Raw genomic sequence first — 19,166 nt, 5'->3', positions numbered from 1 at the left:
TGAGGTGTTAGGTTTGTTAACGGTCTGGGCAATGCTCTTCTGGGAAGGGCTCAGTCCTACTTCGATCTCTGGCTGTGAGCAATGGAGACAGGCCGTGCAGAGTGCTGCATCTGGGTCTCAGAGTGTCTGCCCTAGCTTAGAATTTGAACTCCAAGACTCAGATGAAAAACAAGAAGCGGATCTCCGGTTAGAGGCCCCAATCCCCTTGAATATTGATGTCTATTTGTGTGCACGTGTGTATAGTCTGCTGTCCTTAAACTAAGAATCGCACCTCCTTTTTTTCAAGCCACTGAAAGTTGGATGGATTTAAAGTCTAAAAGCTTAACCTGATCTTGGGTGACCATGAGGCTTACTTAGGGTGTTTAAGTTTTGGTTTAAAACCCTTTGAGAGATTGTTAAAAAGAAAGGCGAGTGTAGAGGTGGTGGTGGTGCACGCCTTTAAACCTAGCACTCGGGAGGCAGAGGCAGGCAGATCTCTGTGAGTTTGAGACCAGTCTGGTTTACAGAGTGAGTTTAGAGAAACCCTGTCTCAAAAAAACAAAACCAAATAAACAAACAAAAAAGGGGCAGGTGTGTGTGTGTGTGTGTGTGTGTGTGTGTAAACAAAGCATAATTGTACACACTTACACAAAGTATGAAAATGCCAGTGTAAAACTCTTTGTATGCTAACTAAAAGTTTTTTAAAAGATAAATTTAGGTAAAAGTTTAAAAGTTGGATTTTTATAGACCAGGAATCATGCACGGTATAGGGACTATTTTATTTTTTTATTTTTTGGAGGAACATAAAGTAACATCTCTTGGCGAGTTGAAGTGAGGGAGTCTTGATGTGTGGCTGCTCCATGGAATCTGGCAGCTCGAAGTTAAAAATAACCCATTATAGGAAAAGTGAAAGGGCAGCTGTGGAATAGAGGCCATTTCTTCCACACACACCCCCCGTCGTGAAATGTAACAGGTTATTAGGGAAGGCCAGATAACCGGAACTGGTAAAGGATGTTGAAAAATGTTCTGAAGTGCCATAGACCGAATGTTCAGTGCATGACTGTGATGGGAAGTTGAGGAGTGTGTTAGGTGGAGGAACACTTTTGTGTGGTCCTCACTAGACAGTCCAGGGCCTTCCTTGTCTTGCATCTTTTTCAGGATGCTGGGAGAGTACGTTACATGCAGGGATCTTCTCTGATCATCTTTAGTAAGCTTTCTCTGGTTTTGGTAGACACCAAGTATCCTCTCTTAGGGCTCGGTTTTCTGCCTCTTCCATTCCCTCCCGAGCTGTCTTTTCCCTTGCCTTCCTCTCAAGACTCAGGAGGGAGGAGAATTCTGCCTTAGCTTCTCCTTTCCCTCCATGTGCACTCTAGATTAACTCAGAGTTAAAAAGAACCCACTGAGGTAAACGGGGAGGGCAAATGCCAAGTCTGGGTTCCTCCCCATAATTAAGTCTCTGGTTGTATGTTTTCATAGCATCTTAAACTTTCAGAATAACTGTGTTCTGGTAAAGCCCTCACTACCTATACCCTATGTGACTGTTTGTCTTGGATTGACTGCCAGGCCTTTGGCAGTGTCTGATACAATGTGTTCTCAGATATTTGTGCTGTAATGAATGAACTAAGTCTTCCAACTTGGAGATTTATTGCTAACTGCCATGGGGATATAAAATAAATTTGGAAAGGAAAAAAATATAAAGCTAGAGTACTGGTTGTATCAATTTTTAGTATCTGATGCCCTCTGAGCTAAGAACCTAAGTTAGATTGGCAGGCCCTACAACTGGTCCTCCTTACGTGCTGTCTGTCTTTAACCCCACTGTTGGTTTTTTTCTGTCTGAAGGTACCAGCAAGGTACAGCCAACCTCCAGGCCAGGTCTCCATTCTGCTGCTCATAAATTGGCGTTATTTTTCCAGGCTAGAGTTTTCCTAAGATTTTCCTTCACAGAGATATAGGTTAACTTGCTGGTAGTTTAAAAGGCCTTAATTTCTTATGTCAACACTTGTCCTTCTTTAGTGTCTGGTTGTGAGATTTTTTTTCTCTGGGGAAAGGGACAAGGCAACATTTACCTCCCTTCCTAAGGTCCCAGTGACAAGTGGGGGGTACATTTCCACCGAAGTCAATCTCGGGGAACCAGTGAAGGCTCCCATTAGGCTTACTCACAGAGCAGTGGGTGAGGGGTGGTGTGCAGGAGCGTGGGTGCCTTAAAGCAGCCACAATGGATACAGGCCTTTAATCCCAGCGCTTGGGAGGCAGAGATAGGCAGATCTCAGTCTACAAAGTGAGTTCTAGGACAGACAGAGCTGTAACACAGAGAAACCTGTCCCCCCCCCAACAAAACAAAACAAATCAAAACAAAAAGCAGCAGCCTCAATGGGAATTCTACACCCAGTAAGGAGGTTAACTCTTCTATGACTTCCCAGAGGATGTTCCCCTCCCTGCCCTCCTAGGCTTTCCCTGCCTAGATACTTCCTTGAGACAACATTCATTTGGTTGAATTGGCTGGGTACTCCGACGAGGGTCCCAAGACCCTTCTTCTATAAGGGAATGTCAACAGTTAAGCCTAGTTGAAATGATCTTTGCAAGACCACACAGATGAACTCATGAAAATGGTGCCACTTTGGCTCCAAGGATAGGTAGGTAGGCCACTACCTGGTCCACTTTGGCTCCAAGGATAGGTAGGTATGCCACTACCTGGTCCACTTGGCCCCTGGATCTTCACTTCTCATTTGAATCCCCTAATGTGGTGGTATGGTGGCACAGACTCTAACCTCAGCACTCTGGAGGCTGAGGCAGGAAGATTGTCATAAATTTGAGGGGCACATAGAAAGACATTGTCTCAAAAAAGCACAACAGGGCGGCTATAGAGACTTGGCAGGTAAGAGTGCTTGCTTTTCTTCCAAAGATTTGAATTCGGCTCCCAGAACCCATGTTGGGCAGTTTGTAATACTTTTAACTTCAGGTCTGAGTGATCCTATTCCCTTTTCTGGCTTCTTAGGCACCTGCACATACGAACATATAAATGAAAATAAAGAAAAACTCTTAAAATAAAAATGATCAGCAAACTGGACTCTTGGGCCTTGAGGTTCATGAGATGGGGTTGCTGTTTTGTACAATGCAATACCTCTCCCGCCTAGGCACACTGAGGGTAAATACTCGGGGCTGCAGAGGTAGCTCAGTTAGTGAGTGTTAATATGCCTAAAATCCAGAGGTCAGTCCCCAACACGGCACAAACCGGAGAAGTCTCGTCCCCCGACAGCCCCAGCTACACAAAACGCTGTCAAAGTAAAATAATACAATAAAATAGTGGGCCAGTGAACTGGCTCAGCAGTTAATGGCACTCGCTAAAAAGGAGTGAATATTCACGGTCTTGGCACTCAACCTATCACGTCCAGGATTTAGGGGCATTAAAATAAAATAAGATAAAATAAAACAAAAAACTTTATAGCATTGCTCACAGAAGAGGCATCCCCACAACATCGCGGACTAAATAGCTGCAGGTCCCGGAACTACCTTTCACTTCCGCCCGGCAGCCCAGTCGGCTTCAGTTCTACCGGAAGGGGTGTGTCTAGGGTGGCTGTACTTCCCATTCTGTTCCTGTCCACGGTCTCGTCAATGGTTCCGGCTTGCGTTCGCGTTCTGAATGACGTCGCGGAAGGGCGGTGTGTGTTTGTGCGTCAGACTGTCTTTGCTGGGGGTTCTTCTCATAACCGTGGAGCTTTCGCGGTTTTGTGTGGGACGGTCAGTTACCTTCCTGGCCGCTGGCAGGGAGCCGGAAGGGCTTCCTGCGACACCGCACCTACAGCGGAAGTGCAAGCCTTGAGTCAGAGCGCTGCCTTATGTAACTAGTCTCTAATAATCTCACGCGTGGGTACGTGTGGTGAAGAGAACGTGTCTGCCCAGAAGGGAAGGCGGGCCCAGTCGTGTTAAAACGTGGCCCTGCCCCAGTTCTAGCTGCTTCCACTTACCTGTGTGTCTAAGGGCGAGGCGGTGGTTACTCCGCATTCTTGCTTATGCTGGTTTGATCAGGCTGCTGTGAGAACTCTTTTTAGTGGGAGAAAGGGGGAGTTGGAAAGCTGACGTTTGGAGCCCAGAGCTCTGTGTCTGAAGGGCAGTTTGGGGAGAAATGGTGGTAACTTTTACCAGAGACTGCCCCAGATGCCTTAAGGGTTGAATCCCAAAGCGTAAACTGCACCAGGTAAAAGTTAGAATCGAAGCCAGAGACAATATAAATATGGCTAGAAGACCAGAAGCATGGTTTCGGAAAACTTAAGTCTGCCAGAGAAATGGGGTGCAGCACTGGTGACCCTGTCTTGATAGTGTTAATGATTTACCCCCTACCACATTGTTCCTAGGCTTTTCCTTAAGTGTTGGAACCTGGACTGTGACCCAGGGAAGGGAACCGTGGCTTCACTTAACTTTCAGATCTCATGTCAACACCAAGCCCGCAGCTGCTGGTGGCAGCTGCTCAGCAGACCCTGGGCACCGGAAAGAGAAAGGGCCCACCTCGAGCTGTCTGTCTTCACCTAGCAGGAGAAGTGCTGGCCGTGGCTCGCGGGCTGAAGCCTGCTGTTCTCTATGATTGCAACTCTGCTGGAGTGTTGGCACTCCAGAGCTATCTGGAGGAGCTGCAGGGGCTGGGCTTCCTGACATTAGGACTTCACATTCTTGAGATTGAAGAGAATAATCTCATTGTCAGTCCTGAGCATGCCTGCCAGCATCTGGAGCAGGTACTGCTTGGTACCACAGCTGTAGTGGATATTTCCTGCTCCCAGCCTCATCCTTCTGTCTGTTCATTGGACCAGCTCCAGGACTTGAAATCTCTCATAGCTGAGATTATCACACATTTTCAAGGACTGCAGAAGGATGTGTCTCTGGGAGTCTCCTCCAGCAAGCTGCCTTCCTCATCTTGGAATCTCTGCACTGTGTTTGGAATACTCCTGGGCTATCCTGTCTCTTACACATTTCATCTGGACCACGGAGATGGCAACTGCTTAGCCATGACCCCCTTGCGGGTGTTCACCGTCCAGATTTCATGGCTGCCTGCTCAGCCTCCAGTTCTGCTCTACTCCTTCAGTGTTCCAGAGAGTTTGTTCCCAGCCCTGAGGAACTTTCTGAGCACCTGGGAGAAGGAACTCAGAACCCGATTTAGGACTCAGAATGACTTTGATGACCTCAGCATTTCCTCTGAGATAGTCACACTGCCTGCCGTGGCCCTCTGACTTAACTCTGCCCATTGAGAAGGTATTAGCAAACGCTTATCTCTGGGTGGAAGATGTCACATCATTCTACATGTCTTGGGAACAATGTTGTCCAGTTCCTTGGCCACGTATGTGAATGGGGATAGCTGCTGGCAGTAGTGTGTTTTCCATTTCTGTGAGGAGTTCCTATGTATCAGCAGAGGTGTCTGTCTGTTTTTCATTGAATAAGAAATAGAAGGAAAGAGAGTGGGGAGTTCCTATGTATCAGCAGAGGTGTCTGTCTGTTTTTCATTGAATAAGAAATAGAAGGAAAGAGAGTGGGGCAAGGAGCGTTGTGGAGATGAAGCTGTACACCCTAGGGTGGTGGCCTGCCCTGAGTGGATGGTGCCTTAGAGGAAAAGGGAAGGACTGGGTCCTTCGCATGTTTATGTAGCTCTAACTGAATTGGGAGATGAGACCATGATGTTCAGGTGTCATACGTGTGCTGTGTTTTCCAGAAATATACAGTTTTGAAGAATAGTCTTGTGAGATAAAGTTTATTTACAGCATGGTGAAAAAAAAAATAAAACTAGGAATCTATATTCACTTGGAGGGAAAACCAGAGTTGTAAAGTACCAAAACTCAGGTTTCTCAGGGAGTCAGTCGTTTGCTTCTAAGCTTTCGCCCAGACAGACGCCAGAAGTCACTCAGATCCCCAGGCTGTCTTTGTTTGCCAGGAACACCGCCAGTGCTGTAGCAATCACCACCATCAGCACCGGGAGCCACTGGCCACACTGCCGCTGTGTGGGAGGAGGTGGAGACAGGAGAGGAGAGAGCATCTCTGAGTTGGAGGAAATATGGCACGAATAGCATTTGGTGCCCTAACACAGCAGAAAGCCTCGCGTTGGTGGCAGAAAAGACAATTCTGCTTCAGTGTCTCCCCCACTTTCTGTCACCTCCCTTGAGATAAAACCATTTTACTAGTGGCCTAGAGACTCGTATCCAGTAGGGAACAGATATTTAAATGCTGATATGAATATTCAAAAGTAGAAAATGATTCATCAAAATAATACTCTCTTGTGTCCCTCAATGCTTTTTAAGTCTTCCTCCTGCCCTTGTCATATTTTCATAATAAATCAAAAGAGCTCTTTTATACTTGAGCCAATACAGGTTATGTTATGTATCATTTTTCTGAAATGTTTGGGATTAGGAGTGTTTCAAATACTACCTTTTTTTCCCATTTCATAACATTTATATGGATTTTACCAGTTGAGCAGGCCTAATAAAAAGGCCCTAAATCCCAAATCCCACATGCTCTGAAAGCATCTGTAGATTTCGAGCATCGTGTTTGTGCATGTGCATTGTGTTTTGGGTCTAGAACATGTCAGGCTTTCAGAGTAGGCTCCATATAATGTGGGTGGATCACAGGCAGCATTTTGTCCATACTTATTCATAATATATTATTTCATATCACCATATTGTTGGCATAAGTGGAACAGGACAGGACGACCAGATGTTGGTGTGAACTCATATGTTTTATCGGTACGACTGGGCATGAAAAAGGAACTACCCCAATGTCATGTAGGGCTATAGAGAAGGATAGGCCCTCTTACTCTGGGAGATGCCTCCTGGCTGTGGCTCAGGGCTTCTTGACAGTGCCGTAGCTTTCCAAGACAGGAGTGTTGCTTGTCATTGAGGATGTCTAGCTCTGAATGCAGCTCTCTGCACTGTGGACAACAGAACAAAGCGCCACCGTTTCAGTCTGTGACGTAACTCCGGAAGAGGACTGCCCTGAGTACCATGCTCCTTCACTTGTTTGGAGTGAACCATTATTCCTGCTTTTCTCAGGGATTTTAGTCGTTTTTCTATCACATAGTTTATCTGGAATATGTTGCGTTATACGATTGGTTATGCTTCATATATTACATTTGACGCATGGAAATGCTTAATTTTTTTATATTATTTATTGTTGATATGTGTGTGTATGTGTGTGTGTGTGTATGTGTGCTGATATCACAGTGCATGTGTGGGAGTCAGAAGGCAACCCTTGGAGTCACCTCTCTCCTACCATGTGGGGCCCCAGGGATTGGATTCAGATCATCAGGCTTGACCGCAGGTGCCTTTACCTGCTGAGCCAGCTTACTGGCCCCCATTGATGTACATGCTTTTCTATGACTTTGTGAAAGTGTTTTGTAAGTGGGCGTACTAAAACATAGTTCTTACAGCACGAAAGACTTAGCAGTAATTGGAAGACGAGTCTCTCCTCCTTGGGAGCTTGCTGTCTCTGCACACTTCCAAGGGTGAGTGAGTTTGGAAGTATGTTCCTAGGGCAGTGTTTGCCATTTAAAAGATTCTATGTAAGATAAAAAGCACTGTGACATTTTAGTATGTGACAGAATTTAAGAAGTGAATGTGTTTAGTCAAATATTTTTATCTTCTGGTTGACTTCATAATAGTCTATCAATATAACCTTGATATTATCAGTTAGGAAGGAGAAAGATTGCAAGTCTATTCAAGAGCAAAGAAATTTGTACAAGAAAATGAACACCTCTGGGCATCTAGTCACAATCTAAGCCTGGAAGTTCCTGCCTTCCAGTTGCCTCCCAGAAGGTTTCCCTGTTCTTTGCAATCTAGATCAGTGGTTCTCAACCTTCCTCACACTGAGACCCTTTTTATATAGGTCCTCATGTTGGGGTGACTCCTAACCATAAAATTATTCCATTGCTACTTCAAAACTGTACTTTTGCTACTGTTACGAATCATAATGTAAATATCTGATATGCAAGATACCTGATATGTGACCCATAGGTTGAGAACCACTAATCTAAATCAACCCTCACAATCTGGATGAGGACTCACAGTCTGGATGAACACTCAGTCTGGATGAGCACTCAGTCTGGATGAGCACTCACGGTCTGGATGAGCACTCATGGTCTGGATGGGCACTCAGTCTGAATAAGCACCCACAGTCTGGATGAACACCCACGGTCTGGATGAGCACTCAGTCTGGATGAGCACTCTCAGTCTGGATGAGCACTCACAGTCTGGATGAGCACTCTCAGTCTGGATGAGCACTCACAGTCTGGATGAGCACTCACGGTCTGGATGAGCACTCACGGTCTGGATGGGCACTCATGGTCTAGATGAGCACTCACGGTCTGGATGAGTGCTCATGGTCTGGATGAGCGCTCACGGTCTGGATGAGCACTCACGGTCTGGATGAGCACTCATGGTCTGGATGAGCGCTCACGGTCTGGATAAGCCCTTACACTGAGGTTGCCTCCTCACCTCCTTTTCCTTGGCCCGGAACTGAGATGTCTCCTTTTGTAGATGGCCTCTGAGCTCCCAGTCTTTCTCCTTCCCTGTATTCTCGGGCTTTGCTTCATCAAAGGAGAGCTTTGGGTTCCACACAGGTAAAGCCTGATCTAGAAGAGCAGCGAGACCCTTGTTTGTGAGGGCTGGCCTGCCACTGAGAATCCTCAGGGTTTGGATAGGGAGGCGGCAGGTTTGTCCTTGCTTTGCTGAGCGCAGTAGAACATTCTGCATTAAAGAGCTTTGGTGCGCCCTGTGGCCTAGACACACAGCTGGCCTTGGACTTCTTGAGGCAAGGTTGACATCTCATTTTTCTTTGAATTTGTCTTAACCTGATCATTTTAGTGAATACTTACTAATTGAAATAATTTCTTTATTGCCATAGCATCTAGTGTCTCACATAGGTTTCCTCAGTGCTTCTGTATAACTCTGCATCCTTTGCACCTTTCACCTTTGTGTCCTGAAGATAGGAGTCTTTCTAGACGGCCTCTTAATGTTTAAAGCTAGGTTTTCAGCCACCTTGTAGTTCTGGTTTTAGAGAAAAGAGCACTGAACTAGAGTCAAGTTCTGGGTTATTGCTTTAGTTCAGCCCTTGATTTATATGGCTAGAGATCTTTTATTTTCTTGTCTGCCCCATGTGGGCACAATCCTGAATTACAACCAGGAGTTGTGAGAATAAGATAGCAGGCTATGTGTTGTCCTTAACTGAGGAGCCGCTGGGGCCTGTGTGTGGCTGGTGGGCCCCTGGCAGGCTTGGGCAGCAGACTGGTCAGGGCTGGAGTGAGAACTGGCGTGCTGTGGAGCCGCTGGGGCCTGTGTGTGGCTGGTGGGCCCCTGGCAGGCTTGGGCAGCAGACTGGTCAGGGCTGGAGTGAGGACTGGCGTGCTGTGGAGCTGCTGGGGCCTGTGTGTGGCTGGTGGGCCCCTGGCAGGCTTGGGCAGCAGACTGGTCAGGGCTGGAGTGAGGACTGGCGTGCTGTGGAGCCGCTGGGACCTGTGTGTGGCTGGTGGGCCCCTGGCAGGCTTGGGCAGCAGACTAGTTAGGGCTGGAGTGAGGACTGGCGTGCTGTGGAGCCGCTGGGACCTGTGTGTGGCTGGTGGGCCCCTGGCAGGCTTGGGCAGCAGACTGGTCAGGGCTGGAGTGAGGACTGGCGTGCTGTGGAGCCGCTGGGACCTGTGTGTGGCTGGTGGGCCCCTGGCAGGCTTGGGCAGCAGACTGGTCAGGGCTGGAGTGAGTGAGAGGACTCATGTGCTGTGTGGTGTGGGCTAAGCTAGATGTGATTTATAAAATCAACTGTGTAAAAACTGACATGAAATTATGAGTTCAAAATCAATTTATTGAAATGTTCAGCACAGACAGTGTTTTCAGAGAAAGTAGAAACCCTTTCCCAGTTTTTGTACCTCTCGGAGTAGAAGGCTGCCTGAGATGTCCAGGTCAGTGATAGTTGCTCAGAAACTTTTCCCTACCTCCCTGATGTCACAGACTCTCAGGAGTGGGTGAGACCCCAAGAAGTCATGTAGTCCATACCCAGCCTCTAGGCAGACAAAGGAAGAGCAACATTTAGTGCGAGTAAATTTGCTGACCTTTCTTTAAGAGTTTCTCCTGTTCTTGGTGGTGTAAGGACTGTTTCTGAAGCAGACCTGTTGGGAGACAGACAGACCCAGTGTAAAGACCCATCCCAGACGTCACTATCTGTGAGGGACTGGATGCTGCCCCTCAGAATTTTTGTGTGGAAGTCCTCACTCCTGTGATGTGACCCTCCCTGGAGATGGGGTCTTTGAAAAGGTAACCAGGTGAAAGTAAGGTCATTAACATGGGCCCTAGTCCAGATAACTGAGTTCTTATAAGAAAGGGAACACGGAGACCCACGTATGCTCCAGGGGAAGCATGCATAGACACATCAGCCAGACAGCCACCTGCACAGCTAAAGAGAAGTTGCCAAACCTCTGGACAGCTTGATTTTGGACGGCAGACTCCAGAAACGGCTCGTTTTTGTCCAAGTCGTTTAATGTGGTGCTTCATTGCAAACACACCGTCCTTATGTCAGCCCCTGTGTCTGTGGGTCTTTGTTTAGTTGTTACTGTAGAAGGAACTCGTTCTCAGGTGACCGTCTATACAATGACTAATTTTCCTTGACTCTGCTGCTTTTTCTCTGTGGTAATTATTGACTTGACATGCATTGATTTCTTTTTCATGGACACCTCTACTACTGGACTTGCTTAGAATGGAAGTTTCTTAAGAAACTATTGCTTTTGCTTATGGCATACCCCAGTACATATATTCAGGGTGCCTGACTCGTGTAGGGGTTTAATGAATGAATGCTTATCGTCTGAACCAGGTCTAGCGAGAAAGATCTGAGTGACATGTTCATGTGAATACATGGAATGTATAACTAAAGAACCATCTTAGAAAGCCTAATACTTCTTGAAATGGACAGTCCTGGGGCTGGGGCAATGGAAGAGCAAGAGGTCTTGCTGTACACACGTGAGGACCTGATTTAAATTGTCAGCATCCATGTAAAACAGGGCATGGCTACTTGTTTGTTACCTTTATGCTATCAGGTCCAGGGCAGAGGAGGGAAGATCACTGGGGCTTGCTGGCTAAGCCTAGCTGGGAAACAGCGACTTACCCTTTCTCAGGGGACCAAGGCAGGGAGTGACAGAGAAGATGCTCAACACCCTCAGCCCCCTTGCCTCTACACACCACACACATAAACATAACATGTGCACACACACCACATTACACATCACATATATATATCACAACTCTCCCTACATATCACACACACACACACACACACACACACACACACACACAGCTGGAATTCTTGTAGGAATGTAAATGGTTGTCACTGACAAGGAGGAGACTAGAGAGGAAACATAAGAACAGATGCTAATACACAACTTGGGGAAAGAAATCAACCATATAACTTGTGAGGAGCTATGCAAATGACCCTCCCTTTGCAGGAAGTGGGCTCGAGACTGCCCCAAAACAGGACACACCAGAGCCTGGGCCTGCCTTCAAATGCCTTCTGTGGGCACACACACCGGAAGCCACCTGTCAAGGACACTTACTCTGCAGCTGCTGTACTCTGCTCACCAGGACCCGGTTCTCCTCCTCTGACCGCTTTAGCCGATCTGAAAGTGAAAGAATGCAGACTGAAACAGAAGAGCACCAGAGGTGGAACCAAGAAGCACGTCCTGTCCTCTCCAGGGCCTTTCGGATCGGAGGAGGAAGGGCACCATCGCACATGAGCACACAGTGTCGTGTACACACGTATCGCACACGAACATCACAGTGTCGTGTACACACGCCCCCGGTCCCTTCAGCCCGCACTGGCACTGCTGGGAAGCCTTCGTTCTGCCAGTGTTTGTGCTAACCTTTCCCTTTCAAATTAGTAATATGGTCTTGGCCTGAGACTCGCGTAGGAGCAGCTGTGGTCTGGCTCACAGGGGCAGGCCGGAGAAAAGAGCATACAAAGTCCTAGAGAAACCCAACTCATGTTCATTTAGGGTGGTGAAGGTAGAGCCGCCTTTCCCTCAAGGAAAGATGGAATCATAAGGGCAAGCAGAAATAAAGACCAAAGCCTCTCCTTCCCCCCAACTCCTCAAGATCATTCAGTTGTGGTTCTCACGATCCTGGGACCCCCCAAGAAGAGAAGTACCTAGCAGGTCCTGGGCGTCAGAGCTCATTCAGGTGTGGTTCTCACCCCTGAAGTTGTGGGACCCCCCAAGAAGAGAAGTACCTAGCAGGTCCTGGGTGTCGGAGCTCTGCTGCTCTCTGTCCCCTTGCAGACGCTCGATTGTGGCCTGCAGCTCCTGGTGCTCATTTTCTAAAAGTCGCAGGGCCTGGTTCATCTGTGAGCCTCTGCTGTCTGCTCCCTGAGAGGAGGAGGCCGCACAGAGCACAGGTCAGTGTGGTCGGAGACCGAGCAGGTGCCATGGAATAGAAGACGGCAGAATGTTAAGAGCCTGGGATGCAGGGACCTGGAAAGGTCCCTCCACTTCCCCTTGTTCTCTGTCCTGTTGTTTCCAGCAGCGCATCTGACTTGATAGCTACAGGGGATAGTGTCCCGCGCCTCGGCAGATCTCCAACCAAGGCACATCAAGTCGGAACTTTTCTAGATGTTCCACTGTGCCTTCACTTTCAGCTTCACAGTTGTGAAGGAGAGAGCCCTGTGCTGTGCACAGTGAGAGCTGTGTCTCTAAGAGTCTCGCCCCCCTCTCATCAGCTGTGTGTGTGTGTGTGTGTGTGTGTGTGTGTGTGTGTGTGTGTGTGCGTTTCTGATCTCTGTTGGGGGAAAATTGTAAAGATCCACTTTGGGGGCAGATCCTCAAAGTTACAAACTAAGTAAGTGACATCTATGTGTTACTGAAGATTGTGGGGAGCCCCACCGGGGGTGCCATATATTACTGGGAAATTGGGGTCTCCTCTCTGAGTTCTTAGATTTGTTAATAAAAAAATTAACACTTCAAGGAAATTTCTCTTTGCAACAGTTGGAGCCCACTACAGAAAACCACAACCAGTCAAAATGCATACTGTGGGGCCCAGTTTCAGTGGATACATGTACAAAATGTCTCCAGCACCCGAGGCTCAGGGAACATTGCAGAAGACGCAGCAGAAAGACGAAGATCCAGAGGATCAGGGATCGGGGAGTTTGCTGTGCGAGCTCATCTAGTAACATCAGGAGTGACACCCGCAAAGTCTCCTCAACATGACTGCTCAAATGTGCAGTGAACAAGGACAACATCAATGGACATGGCAAGCTGGATGGGGCAAAGCCCACGTGGCTTCGACCCCACTAAAGAACCACAGGCAACTGAGGACAGCTGGGTCAGAGAGGGGTCTCTCCCAGGGAAGAGCACACCAGGTGGTTGTCCAGGGTCAAATGGTCAGCCCTGAAATCATATGTGCAAGTTCATATTTGGGAATATATATGCACATACATCTATGCATGCAGTAATAATTGATGAAAAAGAGGCCATGAATATGAAGGAAAACAGGGAATGATATATGGGAAGGTTTGGAGGGCGGAAAAGGAAGATAGAAATTAATTAAACTCTCAAGAATATAAAAATTGAAGAAAGATGCTTAACATTAAAAAAAGAACAGATTCTGAAGGAAGCTTTTTTGTAGTTAAAAAAGGAAAAATACCCCAAACAATAACAACAATGATGAGCAGGTGTATTGTAAAATCTCAGCAGCTGCCTGGAGGGCAAAGATGAGGAAAAGGAAGCCATGACTTTGGAGTTAGGGCTGGAGGCTTGGCGGTTTGGCAAACAGCCATATGGCAAAGGGGATAGAGAGAGAATAACTTCAGAAAAAAAGAGTAAGAAAGCCCAGAGTGTTCTGGAAGCATACCTTGACTTTGGCAAATATTAGGAAGAAAGAGGAGATGAAAAGTTACGCTTTTCTGAGAAACTCAGAAAAATGGGCAGACTTTCTGGGAAGGGACAGTGCACCTTCTTATTAAATGGTCGATTATTCTTCCTTCTTTGTCGTGGGTTAAGGTGACTCTGCCTTCCCGAGGGGTGGTTCATTAGCCGGATGACTAACTCCAGTGGGTTAACTCTTAGGTTTTAGATAGCTTGGAATGTTAGGTCTCCACCCAGGCCAGAGGTGACACACGCACAGTAATTGTTAACCTGTATCAAGTGCTCATATGTACCGTAGACCATGCTAAACACTTTGTGTGGCTATCCATATTTAACTCATGCAACAATACTGTGATATGAAGACTATCACCCTTATTTTGCTGATGAGGAAGCAGGCTATGGAGCTTAATTAGGCTTTCTAAAGTGACAGATTGAAAGTATAGGAACTGTTGAGTATGTCAAGGGTTTACAGTAATTTGATATGAAACACATTGGCAGGATGTGTTAACACCTGTAAATAAGTTTATTGTGTGCCCAACAGCGGGCAGTTGTGCACTGTGCACTCTGCTGGGATGGTGTCTGAATCAGGGTGCAATTCAAGGGCTGTTTCAGCCCAGGCGTTTGTATCTGGTTAATGCCTTTCCAGTGGGTACTTAGTTCATTTGCATGAGCAGTGCGGGCATTAGTTCTAAGTACAGAATCACAGTTCAGAGGCAGGACAGTGGGCCTAGTACTAAGTGGGCCGTGGGATGAAGACTGGAAAGCTCCTTTTTGCACGTGTCAAGCCTTTGGGGTCCAGCCCTGGAGCATCTTTTCTCCCCAGACCCTTTCCCCCACTCCTGCCATCCTTCCCCTCCCATGCTCAGAGCCTGGTACCTGTAGTTTGGACTGAAGCACATGCAATTGACTCTCCAGCTCCCTGTGCTGCTCCCCTAGGCTCCTCCAGTCCTCCTTAAGAGCCTCATACTGACTCCTCCACTCTTCACACTTCTGCTCCGCGAAAGCCAGGGACAGCTGAAAGAGACCAGAAGAGAGAGTGTTCCCAAGGAGCAGATGCTTAGAGAGCGTGAACACACTGAGTTCTGTATTTGTTTATATTGTAGTTTAAAATGCAGGATGAACTTGAGGAGCATGGTCCCTGGACCTTGCTCTGGGGACTGTTCCCTGTTCCTGGGGTTCCAGCCCCTACTGCACAGCGTCCCCACCTGCACAGCGTCCCCACCTGCACAGCGTCCCCACCTGCACAGCGTCCCCACCTGCACAGCGTCCCCACCTGCACAGCGTCCCCACCTGCACACTCTGCAGTTGCCGCTCCGCGCTCATTTTCTCTTCCAGCACTTTCTGCAGCGACTCCTTAGCCTTCTGCTCGTAATTGCTTCTCTGGTCTTCCATCTCCAGCAGCACCTTCTTCATTCCCCAGGGAGTGTGTTTCTGTAAACCAGAAGCAATCCGACAAATACACAGTGAACTTCTGCCCACCCGACAGCTGGGACACACACAGGGAACGATGTAGGTCCTGTCCCCAGGGCAGAGACACCAGTAGTCTGGTCGGCCTTTTCTTCAGGCTGGAGCTGAGCAGAGGGATCCCGTAGGGTGTCTGAGAGGTGCCTGCCATTGGCAGGGTACTTCTGCAGCCGCCTCCTCTGTCCTCTCAGCTGGTTAGCCTCTGCTGAGCTCAACGCAGAACACACACCGCGTCTGTTAAATCTCCCCTAACTCCATCCCCAGCTCTGGTAGCTGTGCTGAGCACTGACATACTGGCATTCATGAGAAGGGGACCCATTCCTTCCCTGCTCTGCTCTTGGATGAATCTCCCTCCTTTGGAAACAGTTTCCAAATGGGGACACACTGCTGCCTGAAAGAAAATGTCCCAGGAATCTGAGGCTACTTAGTGTTCTAAAAGTCGTACTACATCTGCATTAAATGTTCCCCTGGTTTGTTTTTTTGTTTGTTTATGACAGGGTTTCTCTGTGTTACAGCTCTGGCTGTCCTGGAACTCACGCTGTAGACCAGGCTGGCCAAGAAAGCACAGAGAGCCACCTACTTCTGCCTCCCAAGTGATGGGACTAAAGGCATGCACCACCACTGCCAGGTAAAATGTTTCCCCTGGTTTTATGATCAAGAAAAATACTCCCAAACCAGATAAAACAGATTTTCAGATCCACTGATGTTGGGTACCCTTGTGTTTCACCTTTTGGGTTTGATTTATGAGGAAGACAGGCAGCTTTCACAGTTAGTGCTAGACCCGTCTGGGAAAACCCAGAGAACGGAGACAGAGGAAGGGAGCATTAGGAACCATTTTGTTTCACTTTGGGATTGTCAGAAATTTTGTATTTGTATCTGAAAGAGTGCTCTGCCTTTTGGGGATTTTCATTAAAAATCAAACCAGAGAGTGACTGGTTGAAGTCAGACATGGTGGTGTCCTAGTTATTGGACTTGATAACAGTAGTCACCGGCCAGCTTCCTTTCCAATAGAAAATCGATAGAGTAGCTGGGCACAGTTGCTTACGCCTGTAACTCCAGCACTGAGGGGCTGATGGGAGGATCACAAGTTCAAGGTCAGCTTAATGATGAGACCTTTCTCAAATCACAAATTAAAGACTTGCAATCTGGCTTGCTTGCTGGCCTCTTACAAGTTTGGTTGACATATTTTAGCTAATAGGAGCATAACAAAGCAGCTCACGTTGGAAAGTGAGCAGATGCATAGACCAGGAAGCCTACAGACAATATAAGCTGTTCCCAGTCGTGTAGGAGAGTGCTGATCCCTCCAGCTCTAAGTGAGAGAAGCCCACCCATTCCCTACTTAACCTACTTTTCCTTTAATATTTTTACGTGTGTGTGTGTGTGTGTGTGTGTGTGTACGTACTTGTTACAGAGTATGAGCAGAGGTCAGAGGACAACTTGTGAAGGGGTACATTTCTTTCCTCCTACCACTTGGGTTCCAGGAATCGAACTCAGGTCGTCAGGCTTGGTGGCAAGCATCCTCATCTAGGAAGCCCTCTTGTTGGCCCCTACTCTCCTCACTTTCTTTCTACCTGTCAGGGGAACTGATTTTTTTTCTTTTGTAACCTAAAATTAGGCCAAATCAAGAGATTACTGAAGCTGAATATTAACAAGGAAATCCAGGATTCCATTTCTTCCAGACTCTCGTGCCCCTTGTTTCCTCTAGGTTGCTAAAAACAACTTGTTCCCAAGATCAATGTCATTTTTGCAGATTCCTGTTATGTCTTCTTCCCCTGCCCTCAGGTTGGGCCTCTGGAGACCACGCGGCGCACACCTTAAGGACCGTTCCCTACAACTCCTTAGGAGCCAACATCATGTCTAGTGCTGGGTTTCCTTCCTGGGCTTCCATGCACAGCGGTGCATGGTGCATGCTAGGACACGGAACACTGGAGATAGTGACGTAGCTAACTAGGGACCCATGTGAAGACAGACAAGAGTGGGGGTGTGGCAGTCTCCATCTGGTAGCGTGCCTAAAGGCAAGAGGAAGACTCAAACATTCCCATCCTATTGACATTAATGTGCTAGAAGTGTTCTTCAGAGCGCTTACCTGCATGCAGGTATAGAGCTGGTTTTCTAGGGACCTTAGTTTGCCCTTCAGTTTGTCTTCATTAAGCTGCCCCTGAAGTAAACAGGATGAGTTAGTAAAGTAAGGCCTGAAAACACACAGGGAGGCTAACTACATCGCTCCCGCCCAGTCAGATACAGCTGAAGCTTGTTAACATGGGGGCTCTGTGGGTTGCTGTGGATGCTGGCAGGCTGAACCCTTTCAAGTGCGGAGACAGCTGAGGTTCTCTGAAAGGAAGTTAGTCTTCTCCCGCTCTCTCTCTAGGCCAAGGGCCACCCAGACTGGCCCCAGACTCTCTTTGTATTTTGAGTTTCTCTATCAAGTAGCCCAGACAGCAGAGAAGGCCACAGACAGGGAGGGTCCTAAGCTGTCATTTCTTTCCTCGCCACCACCCCCACCTGTACTGCAGCTTCCCCTGCCTCCGTTGCTCCTGAGGAGAATCTGTGTTTCCTACAATGTCCTGTCCGTTGCTCCTGGGGAGAATCTGTTTTTCCTACAATGTCCTGTCGGTTGCTCCTGGGGAGAATCTGTTTGCTACAATGTTCTGTCCGTTGCTCCTGGGGAGAATCTGTGTTTGTTACAATGTTCTGTCTGTTGCTCCTGGGGAGATTCTGTGTTTGCTACAATGTCCTGTTACGGGTTGAATGAACTGCCTTTGCCCTTCAGGCCTGAAGGCTGCAGAGAGCTGCAGTACTCCAGGATGGAACCACATTTGGAGGTAAGCCTTCAAAGAAGTAAACACGCAGTAAAGTCTGGCAGTCAAGTCTGGTTTCTTGGTGTTTTTATAAAACAAGATCAGAGCACCAGGATATACTGAAGGGAGAGCACCTGAAGACAAGAGGATATCTGCAAACCAAGAGAGACAAGGGCAGAGACTGGCACTGGTGGCACTGGTGGCACACCTTGATCTCTGCCCGGGTAGGGCCGTGGCAGAGGTCTCTGTAGGGGTGGCCCTTACATTGCACATGCCCCATATCCACTGAGGATTAGGTCCTCGAACCCCTCAGAATGCTCAGGGTCCCAGTGTGTAGCACTTACTGACGGCCTATGTACGCCTTCCTATATGCTTAAAACCATCTCTGGCTCACTCACAGTACACTGGAAATGCTGTGTCAATGTATAATGTATTGACTTGAGACTAATTATATGAAAAACAAGAAAAACGGGATTTTTTCCTTCAATTATTCTTGATCCACTGTTGGTTGAATCTGAGGCTGTGGAGGACTCTGACTGTACTAGTGTGTGTGTGTGTGTGTGTGTGTGTGTGCGTGTGTGTGCGCACGCGTGTGCATGTCCTTTCCTCCTTGACAGGACACAAGTGAGAAAGTCTGTCAAAAGTGAGAAATGGACTTAGGAGTGGGCCCGGGGGGGGGCTTCTGAGAAAGTCACAGAGGTATTCAAAAGCTGGGTCAATCTCATGGTCTGGTCTGTCTGCCCTCCCCATGCCTCCCAGCATGCCCCAGGTCTTGTGGTGCCTGAGGGAACTTTAAGGCATTCCTTGATCTATGAGCAAGCACAGAAGGGTGGGTAGAGGGGCAATTCTGGTTTTCAGTCTTTTACATTTCACACACATTGTTGCTCCTACCTGTAGACATCCCCTTTGCCAGACTTGAGTTTTACCCAGGTGTATCTGGTTGGGGCAGTGGGGATGCCGTTAACAAGAGCATTTTTTTTTTTTTCTAGATACAGCCATGAACCTGTAAGTGGTTTTCACATTTCTTTCTCTGACTTCTCCACCCTAATCTTGTGAGACTC

The 19,166-nt window shown here is 47.7% G+C and overlaps 2 protein-coding genes across 5 annotated transcripts in view; one reads left to right on the top strand and one right to left on the bottom strand.

Moving 5' to 3' along the window:
- Nucleotides 1-1,144: 1,144 nt before the first annotated feature.
- Nucleotides 1,145-19,166, bottom strand: part of Traf3ip3 (TRAF3 interacting protein 3) — a 30,830-nt gene continuing 12,808 nt past the window's right edge. For 2 of the 3 annotated variants that reach the window (XM_048439355.3, XM_048439353.3), the window contains exons 8-16: nucleotides 17,394-17,465; nucleotides 15,134-15,274; nucleotides 14,720-14,857; nucleotides 12,214-12,349; nucleotides 11,543-11,605; nucleotides 10,052-10,108; nucleotides 8,445-8,581; nucleotides 6,770-6,883; nucleotides 5,695-5,956 (exon numbers count right to left, since the gene is read on the bottom strand). In XM_048439355.3, the coding sequence (XP_048295312.3) occupies nucleotides 5,864-5,956; nucleotides 6,770-6,883; nucleotides 8,445-8,581; nucleotides 10,052-10,108; nucleotides 11,543-11,605; nucleotides 12,214-12,349; nucleotides 14,720-14,857; nucleotides 15,134-15,274; nucleotides 17,394-17,465 (951 nt within the window). In that variant the 3' untranslated portion in view covers nucleotides 5,695-5,863. Of the gene's footprint in view, nucleotides 3,776-5,694; nucleotides 5,957-6,769; nucleotides 6,884-8,444; nucleotides 8,582-10,051; nucleotides 10,109-11,542; nucleotides 11,606-12,213; nucleotides 12,350-14,719; nucleotides 14,858-15,133; nucleotides 15,275-17,393; nucleotides 17,466-19,166 lie in introns of those variants that run through there. The other variant, XM_048439354.3, reaches the window with a different exon arrangement.
- On the top strand, nucleotides 3,537-12,071 carry C5H1orf74 (chromosome 5 C1orf74 homolog). 2 transcript variants are annotated; one of them, XR_015001188.2, is made up of 3 exons: nucleotides 3,537-3,638; nucleotides 4,332-5,379; nucleotides 5,451-7,105. XR_015001188.2 is itself a non-coding variant. In XM_048439361.3 (2 exons), exon 1 carries the CDS (start codon nucleotides 4,407-4,409, stop codon nucleotides 5,196-5,198), a length of 792 nt encoding a protein of 263 aa, XP_048295318.2. In that variant the 5' UTR covers nucleotides 3,771-4,406; the 3' UTR covers nucleotides 5,199-5,220; nucleotides 11,435-12,071. The 2 variants fall into 2 exon arrangements, 1 of the variants encoding a protein (XP_048295318.2); XM_048439361.3 differs by lacking the exons at nucleotides 3,537-3,638; nucleotides 5,451-7,105 and adding an exon at nucleotides 11,435-12,071 and having other exon boundaries at nucleotides 3,771-5,220.

This window comes from Myodes glareolus, chromosome 5 (genome assembly GCF_982192425.1).
Source record: "Myodes glareolus chromosome 5, mMyoGla1.1, whole genome shotgun sequence".
NCBI classification, from domain to species: domain Eukaryota; kingdom Metazoa; phylum Chordata; class Mammalia; order Rodentia; family Cricetidae; genus Myodes; species Myodes glareolus.
The sequence above is the reverse complement of the archived record's forward strand: the minus strand, read 5'-3'. Positions and strand labels throughout refer to the sequence as shown.

Coding starts and splice junctions, on each gene's coding strand:
- C5H1orf74 (XM_048439361.3), top strand. CDS start 4,407: ATGTCAACACCAAGCCCGCAGCTGCTGGTGGCAGCTGCTCAGCAGACC.